This window comes from Hyperoodon ampullatus (genome assembly GCF_949752795.1).
Source record: "Hyperoodon ampullatus genome assembly, chromosome: 5".
NCBI lineage: Eukaryota > Metazoa > Chordata > Mammalia > Artiodactyla > Ziphiidae > Hyperoodon > Hyperoodon ampullatus.
Window position 1 is genome coordinate 141,068,169 of NC_136918.1, and position 23,082 is coordinate 141,091,250.

The 23,082-nt window shown below is 43.0% G+C and overlaps 1 protein-coding gene across 1 annotated transcript in view; it reads left to right on the top strand.

Annotated features, from left to right (window-relative positions):
- The window catches only part of PCP4 (Purkinje cell protein 4), a gene marked incomplete at both ends in the record, with an annotated part of 31,590 nt that extends 30,493 nt beyond the window's left edge, over positions 1-1,097 (top strand). Inside the window, one exon of the mRNA XM_079705297.1 lies at positions 970-1,097. Within this exon, the coding sequence (XP_079561423.1) occupies positions 970-1,097 (128 nt within the window). The remainder of the gene's footprint in view (positions 1-969) is intronic.
- Positions 1,098-23,082: the final 21,985 nt, after the last annotated feature.

Consider the following 23,082-nt stretch of genomic DNA (forward strand, 5'->3'; position numbering starts at 1 on the left):
AGACCGAAGGAGTGATTAGAGGATTTTATTTATTTGTTTGTTTTCAGCATTTAGCTGGGAAGGTCACAGAACACAGGGACAGTCAGCACAGGTGATCACTTCGCTTCGGCTTATATCCTATTTTCAATGATCGTAACCCTGAATGAGTTCAATCCTCTGCCTTAGCAAAAAAATGGGAAGCCTACCTTGTTGGAACCAAATGTAAGACTTGTGAAAGTCCAGCTTGATGGTGAAGGTCGAATGGTGTCATCCATCTGTGACAATGATAAAAACAGAAGCCTTAATTCAATAAGTAAATCATTGGTAATAGAAGGGTGTGTGCACAGAAACTCAGCGACTTTCTTAGCTCCAGTGGTTGTATCACTGGGTCCATATCTGGAGCACTATTTAAATTGTATCTACATGAGAAACCAGAGGAAAGTCACATCATTGTTAAAATTTAAAAAGAAATTTTAATTGAAGCATAGTTAATTTACAGTGTTGTGTTAGTTTCAAGTGTACAGCAAAGAGATTCAGTTAAACATATATATATATATATATATATTCTTTTTCAGATTCTTTTTCATTTCAGGTTTTTACAAGATATTGAGTATAGTTCCCTGTGCTATACAGTAGGTCCTTGTTGTTTATCTATTTTATACATAGTAGTGTGTATCTGTTAACCCTAATGTTAAATGGGGCCATAAGAACAGAAAATCATGCACAGAAAATATCTACGCTGTTGCGACTGTTTCTTTGAGTTTCATCGTCCCTCCCTGGCAGAGGTAGAGGCCAGGCAGCCAGAAGATGCTGCTTCCGAGCTCGGAGGAGGTTCAGGATGCACTCCACGGGCTTGTATTTTGCAAACTAGGTCTTGTGCTGGGGGTGGTGCCATGTGGTGCCCCGGAGGCTTTGTTGATCCAGAGCTGCTGTCCGCCTTCCTGCCTGCAGCTCAGTGATTGCCTTATGTTTGTGTTTTTCTTGCTCCAGATGGGCAGAAGAAGGTTCAAGAGGAGTTCGACATCGACATGGATGCGCCAGAGACAGAACGCGCAGCAGTGGCCATTCAGTCTCAGTTCAGAAAATTCCAGAAGAAAAAGGCTGGGTCCCAGTCCTAGCGGGAGAGTCCCTTCCTAGTCTGTCAGAAGACACCACCTTCAACCATCCTGTCAAGAAATGAAAAGAACAACACCCTCGAGGGAAATCATCTGCACATGATACCCACGTGCACCGCAGTCCCGCAATGCATGTACAGAGACCCGTGATATTTATACCCTTGTAGGAAGGCATAGACTATGCAATTGTGAGCGGCTTAATATCTGTTTATCTCCAGTATTATTCCTCTTGCAACTGATTATTTTCCTTGATGTTGTAATAAAATGGAGTTGAGATGCATGATTCAAGTGTCTGCCTCCACTTCTCCCTTTATATTAACTTGGGAAGTTACCGTTGCTAGAAGTAAGGCTAGATGTCTATTTTCTTCTCCCTCTAATAGTTGGAGCTGAAACACGGTGGGTGCCTTCTGTGAGGAGCTTTCCTGCTGAGAATGGGAGATGCGTTCTCAGCTGTGCCTGTCTCATTTGGAGAGTTCTAACCTCTGACTGGTGATGGCGATGAGTTTTCTTCTTATGATGGGATTAGAGCCCTGGGTCCTGGGGTGCTAGAGAGTCAGAATGTTCTCTGGGGAATTAAGACTCATCCAGGAGAACAAGAAGAGGGAGGGCGATGCATCTGTTTAGGGGCAGTCACCCAGGTTTACACAGCAGGCGCATTTCGGAGCTCCGCAGGGGATGCCCCCACTATTGAGGACCGGTCTGCCACTCACCTGCAGCTCTCCATACCTGGGGTGCTCCAGGGCCAGGTGGCTCTCTGGTCTGCCCTCCCATCCCCCTCCGCAGCGCCTGACACCCCTCAGGGAGTGAGTTGCCACCGGTTAGGATTATTTAGCACATCCTGCAATTTGGAAAAGCTGCAAGTTCTCTCCCATCCCATCTCTTCCCCTGCAAACCTCGTAGGTCAATTGCTTCCCACACCCCAAAGGGTAGGCAGGGAGGAGAGGGCTGTCACATGCAGAGAATACTCCTTCGAGTCAAGAGCCAGGGGGCCGGGTGAGCGCCTGCCTTGGGGCCCCAGGTGGCAGGAGGCCCCCACTCCCGAGACTGTCTGTTGGTTTGAGCTTTGCCACATGAGAACCTGATGTGGAAGCTGCATTTCGTCTTCATTCCTTTTACTGGACAGTTCTCTGGGGCTGCTAGGGACAGGGCAAACTCGGGTTCCTCTGATGGGTTTCCAATTAGAGAAGCACTAGTTAGGATCATTGCAGCACTGGCAACCAGCCAGGGCTCCTTGGGACTCCTGATGGCCTGTGGTCCCCACTGCAAAGAGGACAGTGGGTTGAGGGAACTCTCCATAGAAAGCTTCACTAGACAGCAGGGGTATGAATATGACGTAGTCTTCTTTGGAGTTCCCTGGAACACCAATGTAAAGAAAGTTGGGAACAAAACAAGTGCTTAAGTAATTCTGATGAATTCCCTCTACATCCCATCCTCACAACAACCCCATTGCTCCCTCATTCTCTGAATATTTCAGATAAAGGAAGTGGGATATCCCCTTGCTGGATGTGTCTGGACCTGATGGCCAGCACAGTTCAACATATCTGGAAGCAAATCTGGTTTTATAGTGAGGAAGCTCCCCCAAGAGGGGACTTTTCGTGCAAAGCAGGGAAGCCTAGGGAGGGGTTCTTCCCCAATATTCTAAGGGACAGGAAGCTCTCCCTCCCTCCCTGACAAATCCCCATGGGAGCAAAAGGAGGGGAGTGGGGTGAGGGCTGTGATGTTTGGAAAGACCCCTCAATGATTCTGATACACCTTCATTCCAATCACAGGACAAGGGTGTATCTGACTTTTTGTGAAGCACAGGGATGAATTTAATTTTTTACTTCCCAGGTGGATTCATGAGAGTCTAAAACTCCAGCCAACAACAATGCGGGGGGGGGGGGGGGACTCCAAATGTGCCTCCCTCTGCATGGAATTGGGTGTGTTGGGTCTATGGATTCGTGGAGCCAGAGGAAAGAGCAGTGGCTCATGACTCCCGCCTTTGGAGGGCCTTTCTGCTCCCGTGGGCTGCAGTGTCCATTGCAGAGAAGAGGATGGAACTTTCCTCTCCAGACTGCACCCAAGCTGGGCTGCACATGGTATCAGTTTCGTTTCATGCATGTTTACTGAACTCCTACTACATGTATGTACTTGGTGCTGTCACGGTGCTGGCAGGCTGGTGGGGAAGAGGCACTGATAAATAGACAGTAAAATGGGGGGATTCATACTGCAGTGCAACAGAGAGAAGACAGCTCATCCAGGCTTGGAGAATCATTCAAGTCTTCCTGAGGAATTGCCACACTCAGCAGCCATCTGAAAGATGGTGGGAGTTGTAGTTAAATAGCCTGGGTGGCTGGCTGGTGGAGGAGAGTCAGGGCAAAGCCCAGGAGAAGGAGGTGTTGAACTTTGCAGACCCAGAGATACGATGTATTAGCACACCCCAGCTTGGGGGGTGTGTACTGCTACCCAAACTTGGGCAGGCCAGGAGACAGGACCCCAGCCCTTGGGACTTGGAACTGGATTCATCTCTGAAATACAGGTCAGCCAAGTGACCGCAGAGAATTTTACCTTGAGCAGCTGGTTTCCTTACCATCAAGGTGGTGTTAAAATCTTCTTGGCAAGGTAGATGGGAAAACGTTAGGGATTTAAAATATCTCATTGTGGGTGTGTGATAAATGGAAGATTATTAATGATAAACCATGAGGTAAAGAGTCAGTCATCACCTCCATCACCAGCACCTTTTTCTTGAGTCAACCCAGTTCATGGGACTCTGCTTCTCTTGGCTGTAGCCAGCTGGGCCGGTGGTGGGCACCTGACCCAAGAGGTGGGCTCTGACAATCAGAATCTTTTCCTCGTGAGTTTGAACCAGTAGTCATGGGACTGAGCCAGTTAATGGGAAGGAGATATTGAGTAGGGGCCAAAGCTGGTATTGTGGCAGGTTAAAGCTGCCCCAAAATCTTAAAACAAACTTTTTTTTGCAAGAAGCTGCAGAAGTTCATGTGGAGAGAGATGCAGGGGGATGCATGAGAGGATCTAAGACCCAAGATATATGGGCCCACAAGAGACGGAGGGCAGCCTAGGTTGACTCATTTGGTTGAAATGAGCAGAAACCCACTCACATGAACTAAAAAAAGAAAGAATTATTCGGGTCTCACAGACATCCAAGAATAGAACATCCAAGACATGCAGGAAAAAGATAAAATGCCACGGACAAGCAGAATTACACTGAATTTATAACTAAACTGGGGTACAGTGAGGGAAGAATTGATGTCTTTATAATATTGTCCTTAGAGCATTTTATGACTTTCAGTCAAGTTTTATAGTTTTCTTCATATAGGTCTTGCAGATTTCTTTTTGTTCTATTTCTAGGGATTTCATAGTTTTTTTGTCCTTCTAAATAGAATCTTTCCCCAAAGTGTTCTCTAGTTGGTTTTGCTGTTTTCTAGGAAAACTACTGATATCTGTATATTTAACTCATTAACTACTCATCTTACTGAACTACATAATATCTGATCATTTTTCAGTGGATTCTTTAACATTTCCAAGCAGACAGTTTTATTTATGATCTGTAATTAACAATATTTTTTCTCTTCTTTTCTATTATTTTTAGCTTCTTTCTTTGTTCTTTTTTGTCTTCCTTACACTCCATCCTTGTGTTTTGAGGGAGGTGTAGGGATTTTTCCATCTCAAGTGACAGTGAGAGACCATCTCATGCATGAGGTAGGCATCTCCATAGGTCATTTATTTGGGTTGTTTGATTTTAACTTCATGGGGTTGTCTTTTCTCAAGTCTTGCAAGCCTATTATTGTACCTTTGAATGCACACATTTTGTATACCCTGAAGTTTAACCTCAATGAATTAGTATAATTGTAGGGGAAGATTAGATAGGGGTAAAGAGTTTACGATTAGAGTTTATTTAGAATTTGTGTTTAAGGTGAGGATTCATATTAATGGCATGTTGAGGAGTTTTCACTTGACTCCAATTCAAATCATGGATGATCCAGGTGGGGTTTCTCAGTCACTGTGCAATGTCCAATATCCTAGCTTGGGTGGCTATAACATAATACCATAAACTGGGGGGCTTAAACAATAAATATTTATTTCTCACAGTTCTGGAGGCTGGAAGTCCAAGATCAAGGTGCCAGATTTGGTTCCCCAGTGAGGGCTCCCTTCCTGGCTTGCAGACGGCATCCTTCTTCTTCTTTTTAAATTTATTTTATTGAAGTATAGTTGATTTACAATGTGTTAATTTCTATTGTACAGCAAAGTGATTCAGTCATACATATATATACACACACACATACATATACATACATATATGTGTGTATATATATACATTCTTTTTCATATTCTTTTCCATTACAGTTTATCACAAGATATTGAATATAGTTCCCTGTGCTACACAGTAGGACCTTGTTGTTGATCCAGTCTCTATATAATAGTGTGCATCTGCTAACCCCACACTCCCAATCCGTCCCCCTACCCACTTGGCAACCACCCATCTGTCTCTAAGCAGACGGCCTCCTTCTTGCTGTGTCCTCACATGGTGGAGAGAGAGAGCTCTGGTGTCTCTTCTCTTATAAGAGCACCAATCCCATCATGGGGGTCCACCCTCATGAACTGTTCTAAACCCTGTTACTTCCCAAAGGTACCATCTCCTAACATGATTGCGTTAGGAGTTAGGGGTTCACCCTATGAATTTTGGAGGGACACAAACATTCAGTCCACAACATCCACCTTCTCAGGGGCAGGGCTCACCAGTTCTCCTGGAAGTCCTTTACTGTAATGTGATTGGACTGAATAACACACTGGCCTTGCTCCACAGCCTCACTGATCGACCACCTGACTCTGATGTGTTCTCACTGCCACGGTTTCCTCTCAGTTGCTGCTTTGACGTTTTCCTCACGGCTGTGACAGTGGACTCTGCTCAGTGCCACGTTGCCCTTTTGGAAATAGTTTGTTCTTTTGCTAACAGATGCTTAATTGAATATCGGTGACTGTTGCTTTGTTTTATGTGACCTCCCTGGGAGTCAGGGGTGGGTCTGCAGGGCAGGGATAATGATGGGTTTGCATAGGGCCTCATCAGGGCTTATGGATAAAATGGCCAGAGGATTGACAAAAGTACAACACTGAACTAGCCCTCTCTCTGCTCCTTGCCCTGTAAAGCAGATGTGAATATGAAGACTTTGAATCCCCGAAGCTACCATTCTCATTATTTCTATGTGCCAGTGTTGCAGGGTCTCTGCTGCTTGAGAGTTTAGAAGGATGCCATCGCACGAGTTGTGACAGCTCACAAAGGGTGGGTGGATGGAGAAGGGCTTCTCTGTTAGTGCTTTTTGGGTTTCAGGTAGGCGTTTTTATTACAGCCCCTCAACTAAAGAACCATTTCCTAACCCACCTGTGAAATGAACTAAGGAGTTCCAGTGAGATGACTGTCTTGTCCCAAGCCAGGCTGTCATTGACTTATGAGATGGATTCCTGCACAGAGACACCTGGTTGCAGGTGAAAGCACAGTTAGACTGGGAGAAGTCTTCCCTGCCATGTTCTCATGTGTACCTTACTGATGCCAGAAACATCACCCTGACTACATGTTTCTCTCTGGTACTGCCACGGCCACCCGCGCCCTAGTCCTCTAACCATCCACTGTGCTGTGGAAGCCACACACAGGGAGCATATCTAGCTCAAGACAGGAGAGCCTGTGCCCCACTCTCTAATGATCCACTGGTCCAAAGGTCTGGGTTGACCTGATAACTGGGAGAGAGCCTCACCACTCACACCAGGATCATTTCACCGTTCCTCTGATTCCTCTACTTTGCACCCACTGTTCTCTTTCTAGAACATTCCCCTGTAGCAGCCAGAGTATTCTTTTAAGAATGTGAATCTGATTGTGTCACCTTTTCCTTGCTTTATTGCCCCCACTCTTAAAACCTTGCACCAGCTTCACTGTGCTCTTAGGATAAAGCCAGTCTCCTTGACGTGCCCGCTCCCCTCACTTTCTGGATATTTCAGTTTTTCAGATGTGCTGGCCTTCCTCCCATGTCAGGGCGTTTCAGTCTGCCCCTCAGTCTTTGCATCCGGTTACCTCCTATCATGCTTTAGTTCTGAGCTGACAAGTTACCTTCTGGAGCAGTTGAGATAAAACTAACTGCTGGAAGAGCTCAGGAGACTACACCCAATAGAAGCTTACTTCTTACTCAATGCAGAGCCTGATGCAGGTGTTCTGAGCCATGGCTGTCCTCCTCATGGAAGATGGCATCAAAGGTTTGTAAAGGGCCAGGCCCAGAAATGACTCAAAGCAGTTCCACTGGTCTGAACGCAGGCATGTGGCTACACCTATTTCCTAGGGAAGCAGGAAATTCGTCCACCTGTGTGCTCAGGAGGTGGAGGAAACACACCACTGTTTCTGGTGCAACTCCTCCCCTCACACCCCCACCCCACACATAAGGTCCTGTTCTTGAAGGCTCTTATTACAGCTTCACTTTCACATGCATTTATGTGCTTCTTTGATCAGTATCACATCCTCTGCTCAGCTCCGTGAGGTCAGGGTCATCCATTTGATGGCAAGTTAGTTGCTTGCCTAATATTTCCTGGAAGAGTTAATGAATAAATATATATCCAAGTTGCATGTACTCTGAAGAAATCAGCTCCCGTTGTATTTGAGGGCATGAAGATCCATATTTGAGAGACATAAAGTAACCCTGTGTTTTCATTCAGTCAACAGCCAAGCAAGACCTTGATTTGGTCAGAGTTCAAAATCAGCCTTCATGCTTCATTTTTCTTTCTTAAGAGGGTCTTAGAAAGGCAGTCATGTGGTGGATTTTTTAAGTCAGCCCAGGTGATAATGCGTAGACATACAATAGAATCAGGACAGATGGGCACCAAGACATGTACATTTCTAGGACACTTCCTTCCAAAAAATAAAAATAAAAAAGCAAACAAATCCCCAAGCCTATGGTGGCTGCAAAGACAGCAGGTGTCTGAACACTGCAAATCCAGGATCCTGCTTAGCATATTTTTTGTCATTCCTTCCATGTGGAATGAAGCTCCTCCTCTCAACCTACCCTCCCAGGGGAGCAGACCGCCCTGCACCTGTGGTCAGCAGAGCCAGACTTTGGCTCCAACTCAGTTACTTCCACCAGTGTTGTCCAGGGCAAGAACCATAACTTCCAATTGCCTCAATTTCCCTCTCTGTAAAGTGGGTATAACCATGATGTCCACATTCCAGTTCCAGGAAGGGGACATGGGACGGACACCTGGGAGGATGGATATAAAGGGATGGTACATTCTCTGCCACACAAGGGTCACCTTTGGTGGCCTAACTACAGAGATGGGCATTGTCTATGGCCCAAGTTCCCTGGACAGTTGCTGTCTGTCCACTTCTCTTGGTATGTCTGGTCTGGGGAGGTGGAATTGATGCAGTGAGACAAATGGTCTGCATGTCTCCCATGTCTCCTGGCCCTGGTCACTCCAGTTAATGCTTATGGCCTCCTGCAAGCCTCTGCTACTCCCCAGGGGCTTGTCTCAGCCTGCATGCAGGTCTCGGTGGTGATGGGGCATCACTGCTACTCAAGGCAGTCCCTGGCCAATGCCCGATGGGGGGCTAGAGGACAACCATCCTGGCTCCCTTGCTCCTCAGGTGGGGTCACCCCGAGGCTGTACCATCCTGCCTTCCAAGATCCTGGTGGAGGTGAACCCCAATAGCACGTAGTGACCTGCTCGACCACATGCTCTTTATTGGCTTTACTCCCTTCCTGCCTCATGTCAGCACTTCCCTGCCCACGCTCCTTCTGATAACCAACCCGTCAAACCACCTTCATCCAAATCCTTGCCTTAAAGTTTGCTTCTGGGGGAATCCAACCCAAGACTGTGAGACAAGAGAGACGTGTGGGCATTTTTAGTCAAAACTCCAGGTTCCAAGACTTCTGGACCATATGGAAGATATGTTTTGTTTATATTATATTTTTTACAACCTCCTTTTATGAAGAAATCAGCTTCTTAAGAATTAAAAAATGGGAAGAATTGACTTATGTTTCTGGAGCAGTCTCACCCGCTCCATCACTGGATCTTCAGCCAAGAAACCCTCCCTCTTGTCCTTGGGAATTTCCTGTGAATGCTCCTCTGCTTTTTCAGGTCAGAAAACAGGAATTTCAGGTCGTTTCAGGGACGCTGCCTTCTTCACTGATTTGTTATGACTTGGCGCTCAGGTCTCTGGGACGTGGCTTCTGCATCTCAGGATGAACAGGGGTAATGCTCTCTGCATGTGTGCATCCATCCCTCCCCCCAGGGATGCTCCCTAGGGCCCACTCTCCCTGCTCCTTCCAGATGTTCACTTCCTTGCTTTTTGTGGAGTCTCCCTCATCCCCCTTACCCTCCAGGCTGCTCTCCAAATGATCCTCGCTCCCTTGCATTAGGTCCAGTCTCGTTCCCTCAGGGCTCTCTGCCAGAGGGTTACTGCTTTCCAGGAGGGTCCTTGATGCTTGTGACAATAATTCTCTGATGGACACAAGATCTAGGCATCCTGACTACACAGAACAGAGCCTGTCTCCCTGAACCTATGCTGTCCTAGGACCATGATAAGCTATTCCAGTTAAAATCAGTTCCGTTTGGGATGACACGGATTGCACTGTGGCCCCTCAGAATTTCCTGAGTCCCATCTCTCCTCTTTTCCTATAGTTTCTAAGCCCCAGGCTATGATTCCCCAGTTTTCTTAATGGATGATCTGACAAACTGAGTTGTCTTCCGGACAGATTATACCATCTTTATCTTGCTTTAACCTGGATGCCTGAGCAGGGTTAGCTCAGTCCTGGGTGTACTCCTGGGTTGGCTCTGGCCTGAGACCACACTCCTCCTCTATGTGAGGTCTCCCCAGGACATCATGTCAGTGTTTCTCCATGGGGTCCTGGACTTGATAGCCCTGTTCTGTAATAAGGGGTCTGAGTATGTCTCTGAGCCAAAAATTGCTCCAGCAGATTTTGAGGATAAAGTAGGACCAGCAGAGTTTTGAGTGCAACTGAACGAGAAAGACCCAGAACTTTTTTTTTTTGACAGTGACCGCCAGGGAATCCCCAAGACCCAGAACTTGATATACCACTGAGGGTGAGGAGGGGGAACCGCTTGCCTTCTCTTCTGTTCAACTTTCCTGCTCTTGGGTTGCTCTTCCTTTCTGTCTCACCTGGATTCCTACTTTTGATCCGTTCATCATAATAGTTGTAGTGCTCAGGGTAATTAATGTTAGCTGCTGTAACAAACAACCCCACATCTCAGCAGTTCAGTATACAAGAAGCGTGTTTCTCAGTCCTGTATAATCTGATGAGCACTGTCAGCTCTCCCAGGCAGCTCTCCACCCAGGTGGTGACTCAGGGATTCAGGCTCCATCTCTTGGTTGAGTCTGCTCTCTTTGGGTCATTTGCTTGTGAGACAAAGAACTTGAGTGCTTACCTGGTGTCTTAGTTTCCTAGGGCTTCCATAAAAAATTGACACTAACTGGGGGCTTAAAACAGCAGAAATTTTTTGTCTCACAGCCCTGGAGGCCAGAATTCAAGATCAAGATGTTGGCAGGGTTGGTTCCTTCTGGAGACACTGAGGGAGAATCCATTCCATGCCTCTTTCCTAGCGTCTTGTGCTTCTGACAATTTTTGAGTTTCTTTGTCTGTAGACACATAACTCCAATCTCCGCCTCTATCTACACTTGGACCTCTTCACTGTGTATCTGTGTTCCTTCTTTCTCTCTCTTTCTCTCTCTCTCCTCTTACGAGGATACCTGTCATTTGATTTAGGGCCTACCCTAGACTCAAGGTTATCTCATCTCAAGATCTTTGACTTCATTACATCTGCAAAGACCCCTTTTCGCAGATAAGGACATCTTCACAGGCTCTGGGGGTTGGGGACTTGGATATATCTTTTTGGGAGCCACTCTTCAACGCACTACACACAGTTTGTTTTACTGTCAGCCCTAGAAGTGGCACAAGAGTCCACCCACATTCCATTGCCCAGAACTAGTTGCACAGTACAGCTCTATTTGCAAGGGAGCCTGGGAAATATAGTTGTTCTGTTTGCTCAGAGGGAGGAGACAGAGGTGGTGGGCATCTGGCCGGTCCCCAACATCAGCTAATACTCAGGGGAGCACTTCCTCTGAGCCAGGTGCCCTGCTAAGGACTTTGCAAGGACAATCTCATTTTAATCATCTTAATTCTCACAAGAAACTTCTGAGGTTGATGCCCTTTGTTATTCAGATAAGTAAACAGAAGCACAGAGTCCTCTGAACAATGTCCCATGTCATTTGTAAATGAGAGAACTGCTGTTTTCATCTGAGCAGACTGTTTTCAGAGTCTGTGCCTTTAGCTCCTATGACAAAGCCTCTAACAGCCCTGATGCCTGGCTGTTGGTCTTTGTGGGTACAATTGTTACCCTCCCCCGCACATCCCCTAGTCTGTTCTCAGACCCGTACTCATCACTGGGCACTGACTTGTCTGGAGCAAAGTGCTTACAGGGTGACATGCTCTTTCCTTCACTCTGGAAAGGGTCTCATCTTTCTTCTCCCCACAATGACTTGTTCAAGGACACCTCAATGGACAATGATGAAACAGCCAAAGTTCTTACCGTCTAGGTCCAAAACCGGATGACACCAATCAACGAGGATGACAATGCAGATACCCCAAGTTGATTGAAGTAAATGTTAACAAGATCATCTGTCAAAGAAGAAAAGCTGGCTAGTAGAGCATGATATGTACCTCAAGCACAATTATTGACCTTCAGGTGAGAGGACACTGAAAATTTATTTCTATTTTGGCTGCTCACAGAACTGCATTTCAGTAGCTCTAGCATAATCTGCATCAAGCTGCAAAACGTCAGTTGGCAGCTTGTTTGAGGTGGATCCAGACTACCTTGTCTGAATAGAGCCATGCAGTGTATCTGTAAGCAAAAGGGCTTTGGGTTCACGGAGGGTGGGGAGGAGGGGACCAGGGTTACTGTCTCTCTGCCTGCTGTCCCGTCTGTTCTGGAAAATTTTCTGCTGGCTTGCAGAAGTCCAAAGAGTGAAAAACATGCGTGTGTAATTTTGTACTTCATTACAATTATTGATCCAGATCTGTCTTGTACACATAGACACAAAGAACTAAATATTTGTTTAAGGAAAAAAGTCCAGGAGAGGAGTGAGATTGGAGGAAGGGTAAGATTGAAAAAAAAAGAATCCAAGAGAAAAAAAGGGAAAGAGAGGAAGGGAAGAGAAAAGTAGGAGGAAAGAAAATAATTTCCCTCTAGCTTGGTTTTGAGATAAGAGAGAGTATTTCTCACCATGCCCTTGACAAGGGCATAGTTAGGGGACATGCCTGCTAGAAGTTCTGGCAAATCTGCTCTCAGTTACTGTAGATGCAGTAGATTTCATTCTTGGAACTGGAGTGCCGTGGTCCATCCATGGATGGGGGAAGGGGGCACTTGAGGGTCTGAGTTGGCATCAGTTTACTTGGTACCTGCTATATAGGATGCATTGTATCAATTCTACAGGAACATAGAGAGAATGATGTAATTAGGTAAAAATCTTTCTTTCAGGTCTGCTTTGATTAAGCATGATGTTAAGACATGACCATCTGTCTGCAAGGAGCTTGATTTTTAATGGATGTGATGGAAATGCCCACAAAGAAGGTAAAAGTGGCATGGTCTTTGGCAGACACATAGATGAAGAATGGGAAGGGAGTGAGATACATTTCAACCCAAAGAATCCTTCATGGCAAAGTATGGGTCTTGAAGAACACACAGAAATTCGATGTGTGGAGATAGGGAAAGTGACATTCCAACAGGGGCAGCAACAGAGGCAGGAAAATGCTTTTTGGGATAATAGCAGCTGTTCTAATTTGGGAAATGCATAGGGAGCTTGGAGTGGTGTGGTGGGATTGAAGCCTAAAAAGGTAGGTGAAGGCCAGGCCAGATTACAGATGGCCACCAGGGCAGGGATGGCTAGCTGTTCACCAACCTGTCTTCTTGTCTTGGGCATGAAACCAAGCTACTCTTCCCAGCCTTCCTCACACTTAGATGTGGCCATGCAACTGAGTCCCAACCAACAAAATGGGCAGGAGCCACCTGCCAGAAAGGGGAGCAGAGACTATGGGTGGGCAGAAGGTGAGCCTGTCCAACTGCATTACCACTTCCTACCTTGCCAGCTGCTGCCACCATCACCACCATCACCACCAACACCTCCATTACCATCAACACAACCATCACCACTATCATCACCACCATCATCACCTCCACCACTATCACCACCATCAATACCAACACCTTCAACGCCACCACCACCATCACCACCAACACCTCCACTACCAACAACACCATCAACACAACCATCACCACTATCATCACCACCACCATCACCTCCACCACCACCACCACCGACACGACCATCACCACCATAGACACCACCACCACCACCATCACCACCATCACCACCTCCACCCCCATCAACACCATCAACACTAACACCATCACCACCACTACCATCATCATCATCAACACATCCAATACCATCACCACCACCACCATTGACACCACCACCATCACTACCAACACCCCCACTACCATCAACACCATCAACACAACCATCACCACTATCATCACCACCATCATCACCTCCACCACCACCACCACCACCATTGCCACCACCACCACCACTATCATCACCACCATCAACACCACCACCATCATCACCACCACCACCACCATCATCACCATCAACACCTCCACCACCACCATGACCACCATTGACACCATCACCACCATCACCACCACCACTACAACCAGTAGCACCACCTCCACTGTCAGAACCACCATCACTATCACCACCATCACCACCACCACAACTACTGCCATTACTGCTGATAGGAGTTTCAGGTGCAAACACTGTGCCAGGTATTGTTCTAAGTACTCTCACGTTTTATCTCATTTAACCTGGACATTGACCCCATGAGGTAGGCACTATGATTAGCTCCATTATGAAGATATATTTAAAACAATTTGTTGTGTCCTAGAACTTAGGGATTTTAACTTATCTATACTTTTGAAGTTCTTTGAGATCAATTCTTAAATATTGGTATTCAGGTAATAGTTTAGGCTTTGTTTTCTTAATCATGCTCATCACAAATCTTGCAGTCTTTCACTTAATCTTGAATTGTAGACCAGGGTTTTCAAAGGTAAGCACATTCATCTGCAGAGAATAGGAGAAGGGAAAGATTGAGAGGGAGGCAAATTCTCATATTCCATTTAGAAAGTCCACATGTAACATCTGAAACTGAAGCGCTAAGAGCTATATAAATATTGTTTCAATCAATTTTGGTATTTTCATGATTATGACTGTGTTAATATAATCCAGAGCTGAGTCATTTAATGTACTGTCATTGCATTTTCTTTCCCTGGAGCTAATAACTGCCTAATTTTTTCTTTGCTTAGGTTTCATGTACTTACCACTATTTTAATCCCAAACTTTCTACCAAAAGTGTATCTATCCTCAGTATATTCAAATTCCTCAAGTTATCTGTATTTTCCTTCATTATTTTTTCTACATAGTCCTCCATCTTCTTGATGCAATAGGACTGCAGCACAGCTTTCATCCTGGCGTGTCCATCTATCTACCTCTCATGTACTCAACCTTTCGGCTGTGTTGGGGTTCTTGTCTTCTTGTTCTCATGTGTTACTCTTTCTTGGTTAACTTCTTCATGTTGATGGGATGTATCTTTGGGTTCCTACTAAGACAGAGTGCCAGAAGATAGTTTTTGAGACCATGCATTTTTGAAGATGTGTTTTTCTTAACTCTTACAACTGAATGATAGTTTGGCTAGGCATAAAATTCTAGGTTGTGAATAATTATTTTGAGATTTGTATATTGTTTTCCCCCCCACATTTAATGATACATAATTTACAGACAATAAAATTCATTCATTAAAAGTATATAGCAGAGAAGAGGAACCAAGATGGTGGAGTAGAAGGACATGCTCTCACACCCTCTGGTGAGAACACCAGAATCACAACTAGCTGCTGGACAATCATCAACAGGAAGACACTGGAACTCACCGAAAAAGATACCCCACATCCAAAGACAAAGGAGAAGCCACAATGAGATGGTACGAGGGGTGCAATCACAGTAAAATCAAATCCTATAACTGCTGGGTGGGTCACTCACAGACTGGAGAACACTTATACCACAGAAGTCCACCCACTGGAGTGAAGGTTCTGAGCCCCACGTCAGGCTTCCCAACCTGGGGGTCCGGCAATGGGAGGAGGAATTCCTAGAGAATCAGAATTTGAAGCCTAGTGGGATGTGATTGCAAGACTTTGACAGGGCTGGGGGAAACAGAGACTCCACTCTTGGAGGGCACACACAAAGTAGTGTGTTCATTGGGACACAGGAGAAGGAGCAGTGACCCCAGGGGAGACTGAACCACCAGACCTACCTGCTAGTGTTGGAGGGTCTCCTGCAGAGGTGGGGGGTGGCTGTGGCTCACCATGGGGACAAGGATACTGGCAGCAGAAGTTCTGGGATGTACTCCTTGGTGTGAGCCCTCCCAGAGTCTGTCATTAGCCCCACCAAAGAGCCCAGGTAGTCTCCAGTGTTGGGTTGCTTCTGGCCAAACAAACAACCCAGCCCCACCTATCAGCAGTCAAGCAGATTAAAGTTTTATTGAGCTCTGCCCACCAGAGCAGAGCTCAGTAAAAAGTTTACAGTCAGCTCTACCCACCACCAGTCCCACCCATCAGGAAACTTAACACAAGCCCCTTAGATAGCCTCATCCACCAGAGGGAAGACAGCAGAAGCAAGAAGAACTACAATCCTGCAGCCTGTGGAACAAAAACCACATTCACAGAAAGATAGACAAGATGAAAAGGCAGAGGGCTATGTACCAGATGAAGGAACAAGATAAAACCCCAGAAAAACAACTAAATGACGTGAAGATAGGCAACCTTCCAGAAAAAGAATTCGGAATAATGATAGTGAAGATGATCCAGGACCTTGGAAAAAGAATGGAGGCAAAGATTGAGAAGATGCAAGAAATGCTTAACAAAGACCTAGAAGAATTAAAGAACAAACAAAAAGAGATGAACAATACAATAACTGAAATGAAAACTACACTAGAAGGAATCAATAGCAGAATAACTGAGGCAGAAGAACGGATAAGTGACCTGGAAGACAGAATGGTGGAATTCACTGCTGTGGAACAGAATAAAGAAAAAAGAATGAAAAGAAATGAAGACAGCCTAAGAGACCTCTGGGACAACATTAAATGCAACAACATTCGCATTATAGGGGTCCCAGAAGGAGAAGAGAGAGAGAAAGGACCAGAGAAAATATATGAAGATATTATAGTCAGAAAATTCCCTAACATGGGAAAGGAAATAGCCACCCAAGTCCAGGAAGCACAGCAAGTCCCATACAGGATAAACCCAAGGAGAAACACACCAAGACACATAGTAATCAAATAGGCAAAAATTAAAGAAAAAAAATTTATTGAAAGCAGCAAGGGAAAAATGAAAAATAACATACAAGGGAACTCCCATAAGATTAACAGCTGATTTCTCAGCAGAAACTGTACAAGCCAGAAGGGAGTGGCATGATATACTTAAAGTGATGAAAGGGAAGATCCTGCAACCAAAATTACTCTACCGGCAAGGAGCTCATTCAGATTCAATGCAGAAATCAAAAGCTTTACAGACAAGCAGAAGTTAACAGAATTCAGGGCTTCCCTGGTGGCGCAGTGGTTGAGAGTCCACCTGCCGATGCAGGGGACATGGGTTCATGCCCTGGTCAGGGAGGATCCCACATGCCGTGGAGTGTCTGGGCCCATAAGCCATGGCCGCTGAGCCTGCGTGTCCGGAGCCTGTGCTCAGCAGCAGGAGGGGCTACAACAGTGAGAGGCCCGGGTACCACAGTAAATAAATAAATAAATAAATAAATAAGTTAATAGAATTCAGCACCACCAAACCTGCTCTACAGCAAATGCTAAAGGAACTTCTCTAGGCAAGAAACACAAGAGAAGGAAAAGACCTAAAATAACAAACCCAAAATAATTAAGAAAATGGGAATAGGAACATACATTATCAATAATTACCTTAAATGTAAATGGATTAAATGCTCCCACCAAAAGACACAGACTTGCTGAATGGATACAAAAACAAGACCCACATATATGCTTTCTGTAAGAGACCCACTTCAGACCTAGAGACACATACAGACTGAAAGTGAGGGGATGGAAAAAGATATTCCATACAAATGGAAATCAAAAGAAAGCTGGAGTAGAAATTCTCATATCAGATAAAATAGACTTTAAAATAAAGAATGTTACAAGAGACAAGGAAGGACAGTATATAATGATCAAGGGATCAATCCAAGAAGAAGATATAACAATTATAAATATATATGCACCCAACATAGGAGCACCTCAATACATAAGGCAACTGCTAACAGCTATAAAAGAGGAAATCGACAGTAACACAGTATTAGTGGGGGACTTTAACACCTCACTTACACTAATGGACAGATCATCCAAAATGAAAATAAATAAGGGAACAGAAGCTTTAAATGACACAATAGTCCAGATAGATTTACTTGATATTTATAGGACATTCAATCCAAAAACAGCAGATTACACTTTCCTCTCAAGTGTGCATGGAACATTCTCCAGGATAAATCACATCTTGGGTCACAAATCAAGCCTCAGTAAATTTAAGAAAATTGAAATCATATCAAGCATCTTTTCTGACCACAATGCTATGAGATTAGAAATGAATTACAGGGGAAAAAATGTAAAAAACATACACATGGACGCTAAACAATATGTTACTAAATAACCAAGAGATCACTGAAGAAATCAAAGAGGAAATCAAAAAATACCTAGAGACAAATGACAAGGAAAACATGACAATCCAAAACCTATGGGATGCAGCAAAAGCAGTTCTAAGAGGAAAGTTTATAGCTATACAAGCCTACCTCAAGAAACAAGAAAAATCTCAAATAAACGATCTAACCTTACACCTAAAGGAACTAGAGAAAGAAGAACAAACAAAACCCAAAGTTAGCAGAAGGAAAGAAATCATAAAGCAGAAATCATAGAGCAGAAATAAATGAAATAGAAAAAAAGAAAGCACTAGCAAAGATCAATAAAACTAAAATCTGTTTCTTTGAGAAGATAAAGAAAATTGATAAACCATTAGCCAGACTCATCAAGAAAAAGAGGGAGAGGACTCAAATCAGTAAAATTAGAAATGAAAAAGGAGAAGTTACAAGAGACACCACAGAAATATAAGAGACTACTACAAGCAACTCTATGCCAATAAAATGGACAACCTGGAAGAAATGGACAAATTCTTAGAAAGGTATAACCTTCCAAGACTGAACCAGGAAGAAATAGAAAATATAAACAGACCAATCACAAGTAATGAAATTGAAACTGTGATTAAAATTCTTCCAACAAACAAAAGTCCAGGACCATATAGCTTCACAGGGGATTTCTATCAAACATTTAGAGAAGAGCTAACACCCATCCTTCTCAAACTCTTCCAAAAAATGGCAGAGGAAGGAACACTCCCAAACTCATTCCATGAGGTCACCATCACCCTGATACCAAAACCAAACAAAGATATGACAAAAAAAGAAAATTACAGACCAATATCACTGATGAATATAGATGCAAAAATTCTCAACAAAATACTAGCAAACAGAATCTGACAACACATTAAAGGGATGATACACCATGATCAAGTGGGATTTATCCCAGGGATGCAAGGATTCTTCAATATATGCAAATCAATCAATGTGATACACCATATTAACAAATTGAGGAATAAAAACCATATGATCATCTCAATAGATGCAGAAAAAGCTTTTGACAAAATTCAACACCAATTTATGATAAAAACTCTCCAGAAAGTGGGCATAGAGGGAACCTACCTCAACATAATAAAGGCCATATACGACAAACCCACAGCAAACATCATTCTCAAGGGTGAAAAACTGAAAGCATTTCCTCTAAGATCAGGAACAAGAAAAGGATGTCCACTCTCACCACTATTATTCAACATAATTTTGGAAATCCTAGCCATGGCAATCAGAGAAGAAAAAGAAATAAAAGGAATACAAATTGGAAAAGAAGAGGTAAAACTGTCACTGTTTGCAGATGACATGATACTATACATAGAGAATCCTAAAAGTGCCACCAGAAAACTACTAGAGCTAATCAATGAATTTGGTAAAGTAGCAGGATACAAAATTAATGCACAGAAATCTCTTGCATCCCTATACACTAATGCAAAAAATCTGAAAGAGAAATTAAGGAAACACTCCCATTTTCCACTGCAACAAAAAGAATAAAATACCTAGGAATAAACTGACCTAGGGAGAAAAAAGACCTGTATGCAGAAAACTATAAGACACTGATGAAAGAAATTAAAGGTGATACCAACAGATGGAGAGATATACCATGTTCTTGGATTGGAAGAATCAATATTTTGAAAATGGCTATACTACTCAAAGCAATCTACAAATTCAATGCAATCCCTATCAAATTACCAATGGCATTTTTTACAGAACTAGAACAAAAAATCTTAAAATTTGAATGGAGACACAAAAGACCCCGAATAGCCAAAGCAGTCTTGAGGGGAAAAAATGGAGCTGGAGGAATCAGACTCCCTGACTTCAGACTATACTACAAAGCTACAGTAATCAAGACAATATGGTACTGGTACAAAAACAGAAACAGAGATCAATGGAACAAGATAGAAAGCCCAGAGATAAACCCATGCACCTATGGTCAACTAATCTATGACAAAGGAGGCAAGGATACACAATGGAGAAAAGACAGTCTCTTCAATAAGTGTTGCTGGGAAAACCGGACAGCTACATGTAAAAGAATGAAATTAGAACACTCCCTAACACCATACACTAAAATAAACTCAAAATGGATTCGAGACCTAAATTTAAGACTGGACACTATAAAACTCTTAGAGGAAAACATAGGAAGAACACACTTTGACATAAATCACAGCAAGATCTTTTTTGATCCACCTCTTAGAGTAATGGAAATAAAAACAAAAATAAACAAATGGGACCTAATGCAACTTAAAAGCTTTTGCACAGCAAAGGAAACCATAAGCAAGACAAAAAGACAACTCTCAGTATGGGAGAAAATATTTGCAAATGAATCAACGGACAAAGGATTAATCTCCAAAATATATAAGCAGCTCATGCAGCTCAATATTAAAGAAACAAACAACCCAATCCAAAAATGGGCAGAAGATCTAAATAGACATTTCTCCAAAGAAGACATACAGATGGCCAAGAAGCACATGAAAAGCTGCTCAACATCATTAATTATTAGAGAAATGCAAATCAAAACTACAGTGAGGTATCACCTCACATCAGTTAGAATAGGCATCATCAGAAAATCTACAAACAACAAATGCTAGAAAGTGTGGAGAAAGGGGAACCCTCTTGCACTGTTGGTGGCAATGTAAATTGATACAGTCACTATGGAGAACAATATGGAGGTTCCTTAAAAAACTAAAAATAGAATTACCATATGATCCAGCAATCCCACTACTGGGCATATACCCAGAGAAAACCATAATTCAAAAAAACACATGCACCCCAATGTTCATTGCAGCACTATTTACAATAGCCGGGTCATGGAAGCAACCTAAATGCCCATCGACAGATGAATGGATAAAGAATATGTGGTACATATATACAATGGAATATACTCAGCCAGAAAAAGGAACGAAATTGGGTCATCTGTTGAGACGTGGATGGATCTAGAGAGTGTCATACAGAGTGAAGTAAGTCAGAAAGGGAAAAACAAATATCGTATATTAATGCATGTATGTGGAACCTAAAAAAATGGTACAGATGAACCGGTTTGCAGGGCAGAAGTTGAGACACAGATGTAGAGAACAAACGTATGGACACCAAGGGAGGAAAGCCATGGGGGTGGTAGGGATGGTGGTGGGATAAATTGGGCGATTGGGATTGACATGTATACACTGATGTGTATAAAATTGATGACTAATAAGAACCTGCTGTATAAAAAAATAAATAAAATTCAAAAATTAAAAAAAAGTATATAGCTTCATAATTTTGGTAATTATGTATAATTATGTAAATAATACCCCTACAATCAAGATAGAGAACAGTTCTATCACTCTAAAAATTTGTCCCTCTACAGTCAATTCTCAGGCAAGTATTGCCCTGCTTTATGTCACTATATTTTTACCTTTTCCAAAATTTCTTATTAATGGAATCCTACAGTTTATAGACTTTTGTGTTTATCATTTTTCATCTAGTATGTTTTTGAGATTCATCCATTTTGTTATATGCATTTTTTCCTTTTTACAACCGAGATGTATCCCATAGTATGAATATACTGCAATTTGTCCCTTCACCAACTGATGGACACTGGATTCTGCAACAAAGATTGCACACAAGTTTTATATGGACATATATTTTTATTTCATTTATTTCTCTATAAGTGGGTAGGATTTCTGGGTCATATGGTAAGTTTATGTTTCGATTTATTAAAAAATGGCCAAATTGTGTTCTAAAGTGGCTGTGAAATTTTGCATTCTCACCAGCAATGTATGGTAATTCTATTAATTCCAGATCCTTGTCAACACTTGGTAGTTTCTTAAGATTTTCAGGTGTTTTTTTATTATTTTATAGGCTCCATTGTTGCTGAAAATAAATCAAATACCATTATTATTTACAAATTTTTGTCTGTGCCCCAATTTTTGTTATTGAGTTTCCCTTTATCCCAATTTTCTGAAAATTTACAGAGATGTGCTTAGAAGTCAAATGGCTTTCATCCTCTTGTACTGAACTTTTAAGGCCATCTTTCCAAATGGAGTCTCATGTCCTTCAGTTCCTGGAAATTTTCTTAGATTATTTATCTGGTAATTTATTCCCCTCTATTTTTCTCTGAACTCATTTTCTAAAACATTTATTGTTTGAATGTTGGTTTCTTGAATGATACTTTTATTTTGTTTATTTTTCTCTCCTATTCTTTTCATTTGTCTATCATTTTGTCTAACTAACTGGAAGATTTCTTTTCAGTTTTGTCTTTTAATTCTTTTCTTATCTTTTCCATTTTGATCTCATATTTTTAGTTTCCAACATCTAGTTTTTTTTTTTTTGCCTCAATAAGTACTCAATGTAGTTTATTCTTGTTTTAATAAAACCATATCTATCCATATTTATTAGTTGTAGTTTTTTCTCCCCAAAGATAGATTATTCTCCTTTCATCACCCTAGTTTCCTTTTTCCTGTTTGTTTTAGGATTTTTCTTTCCTTTTCCACTGAGTGAACAGGTGGGCCGGAGGAAGATTTTACCCTCAGGGAATATTTGGCAATATCTGGAGATATTTTTGGTTGCCCCCACTGGGGTAGGGGTGCTACCTTCTCTAGCGGGTAGAGGTCAGGGATGCTGTTAAGCATTTTATAGTGCACAGGATACTCACCCCCTTCTCCACAACAAAAAATTATCCAGCCCCAAATGTCAATAGTGGGGAGGTTGAGAAACCCTGTGATGCTAGATGCTTCTGTCAAAAGTCTGCTGATCCTTGGCTGTCAGTTCATACTTAAAGCGCAATGCATTAAAGAGTATCTATGGGAAGAGCTCGTTGACTGGTGGATTCAAAGAAGAGAAACTTGGCTGGGTCTTTTCATTGCTATGTGTAGGTCATTGTCAGAGCTGAAGAGAAATCCTCAAACTCCCCCTAATGTGAGGACATGGGGGTTGAGTCTAAGCATGGCAGCCCGTGTGCTCCAAATTAAGGAAAGGGGCCCATGGTCTTACAACTGAGTGTGTAAACTTTGATTTAATTCCCGTGTTTCAGTCTATACTCTGAGCTCAGCTCTATATACTCTCTGTTTCAGTCTCTCCATAGAATAAGCTTCAGCCTTCTGCCAGGTCCAGGTGGATAACTCAGCTCTTACAGAGACTTTCAATCAATGCTTTTGTTTTCGGTGACACCAGTCTCCC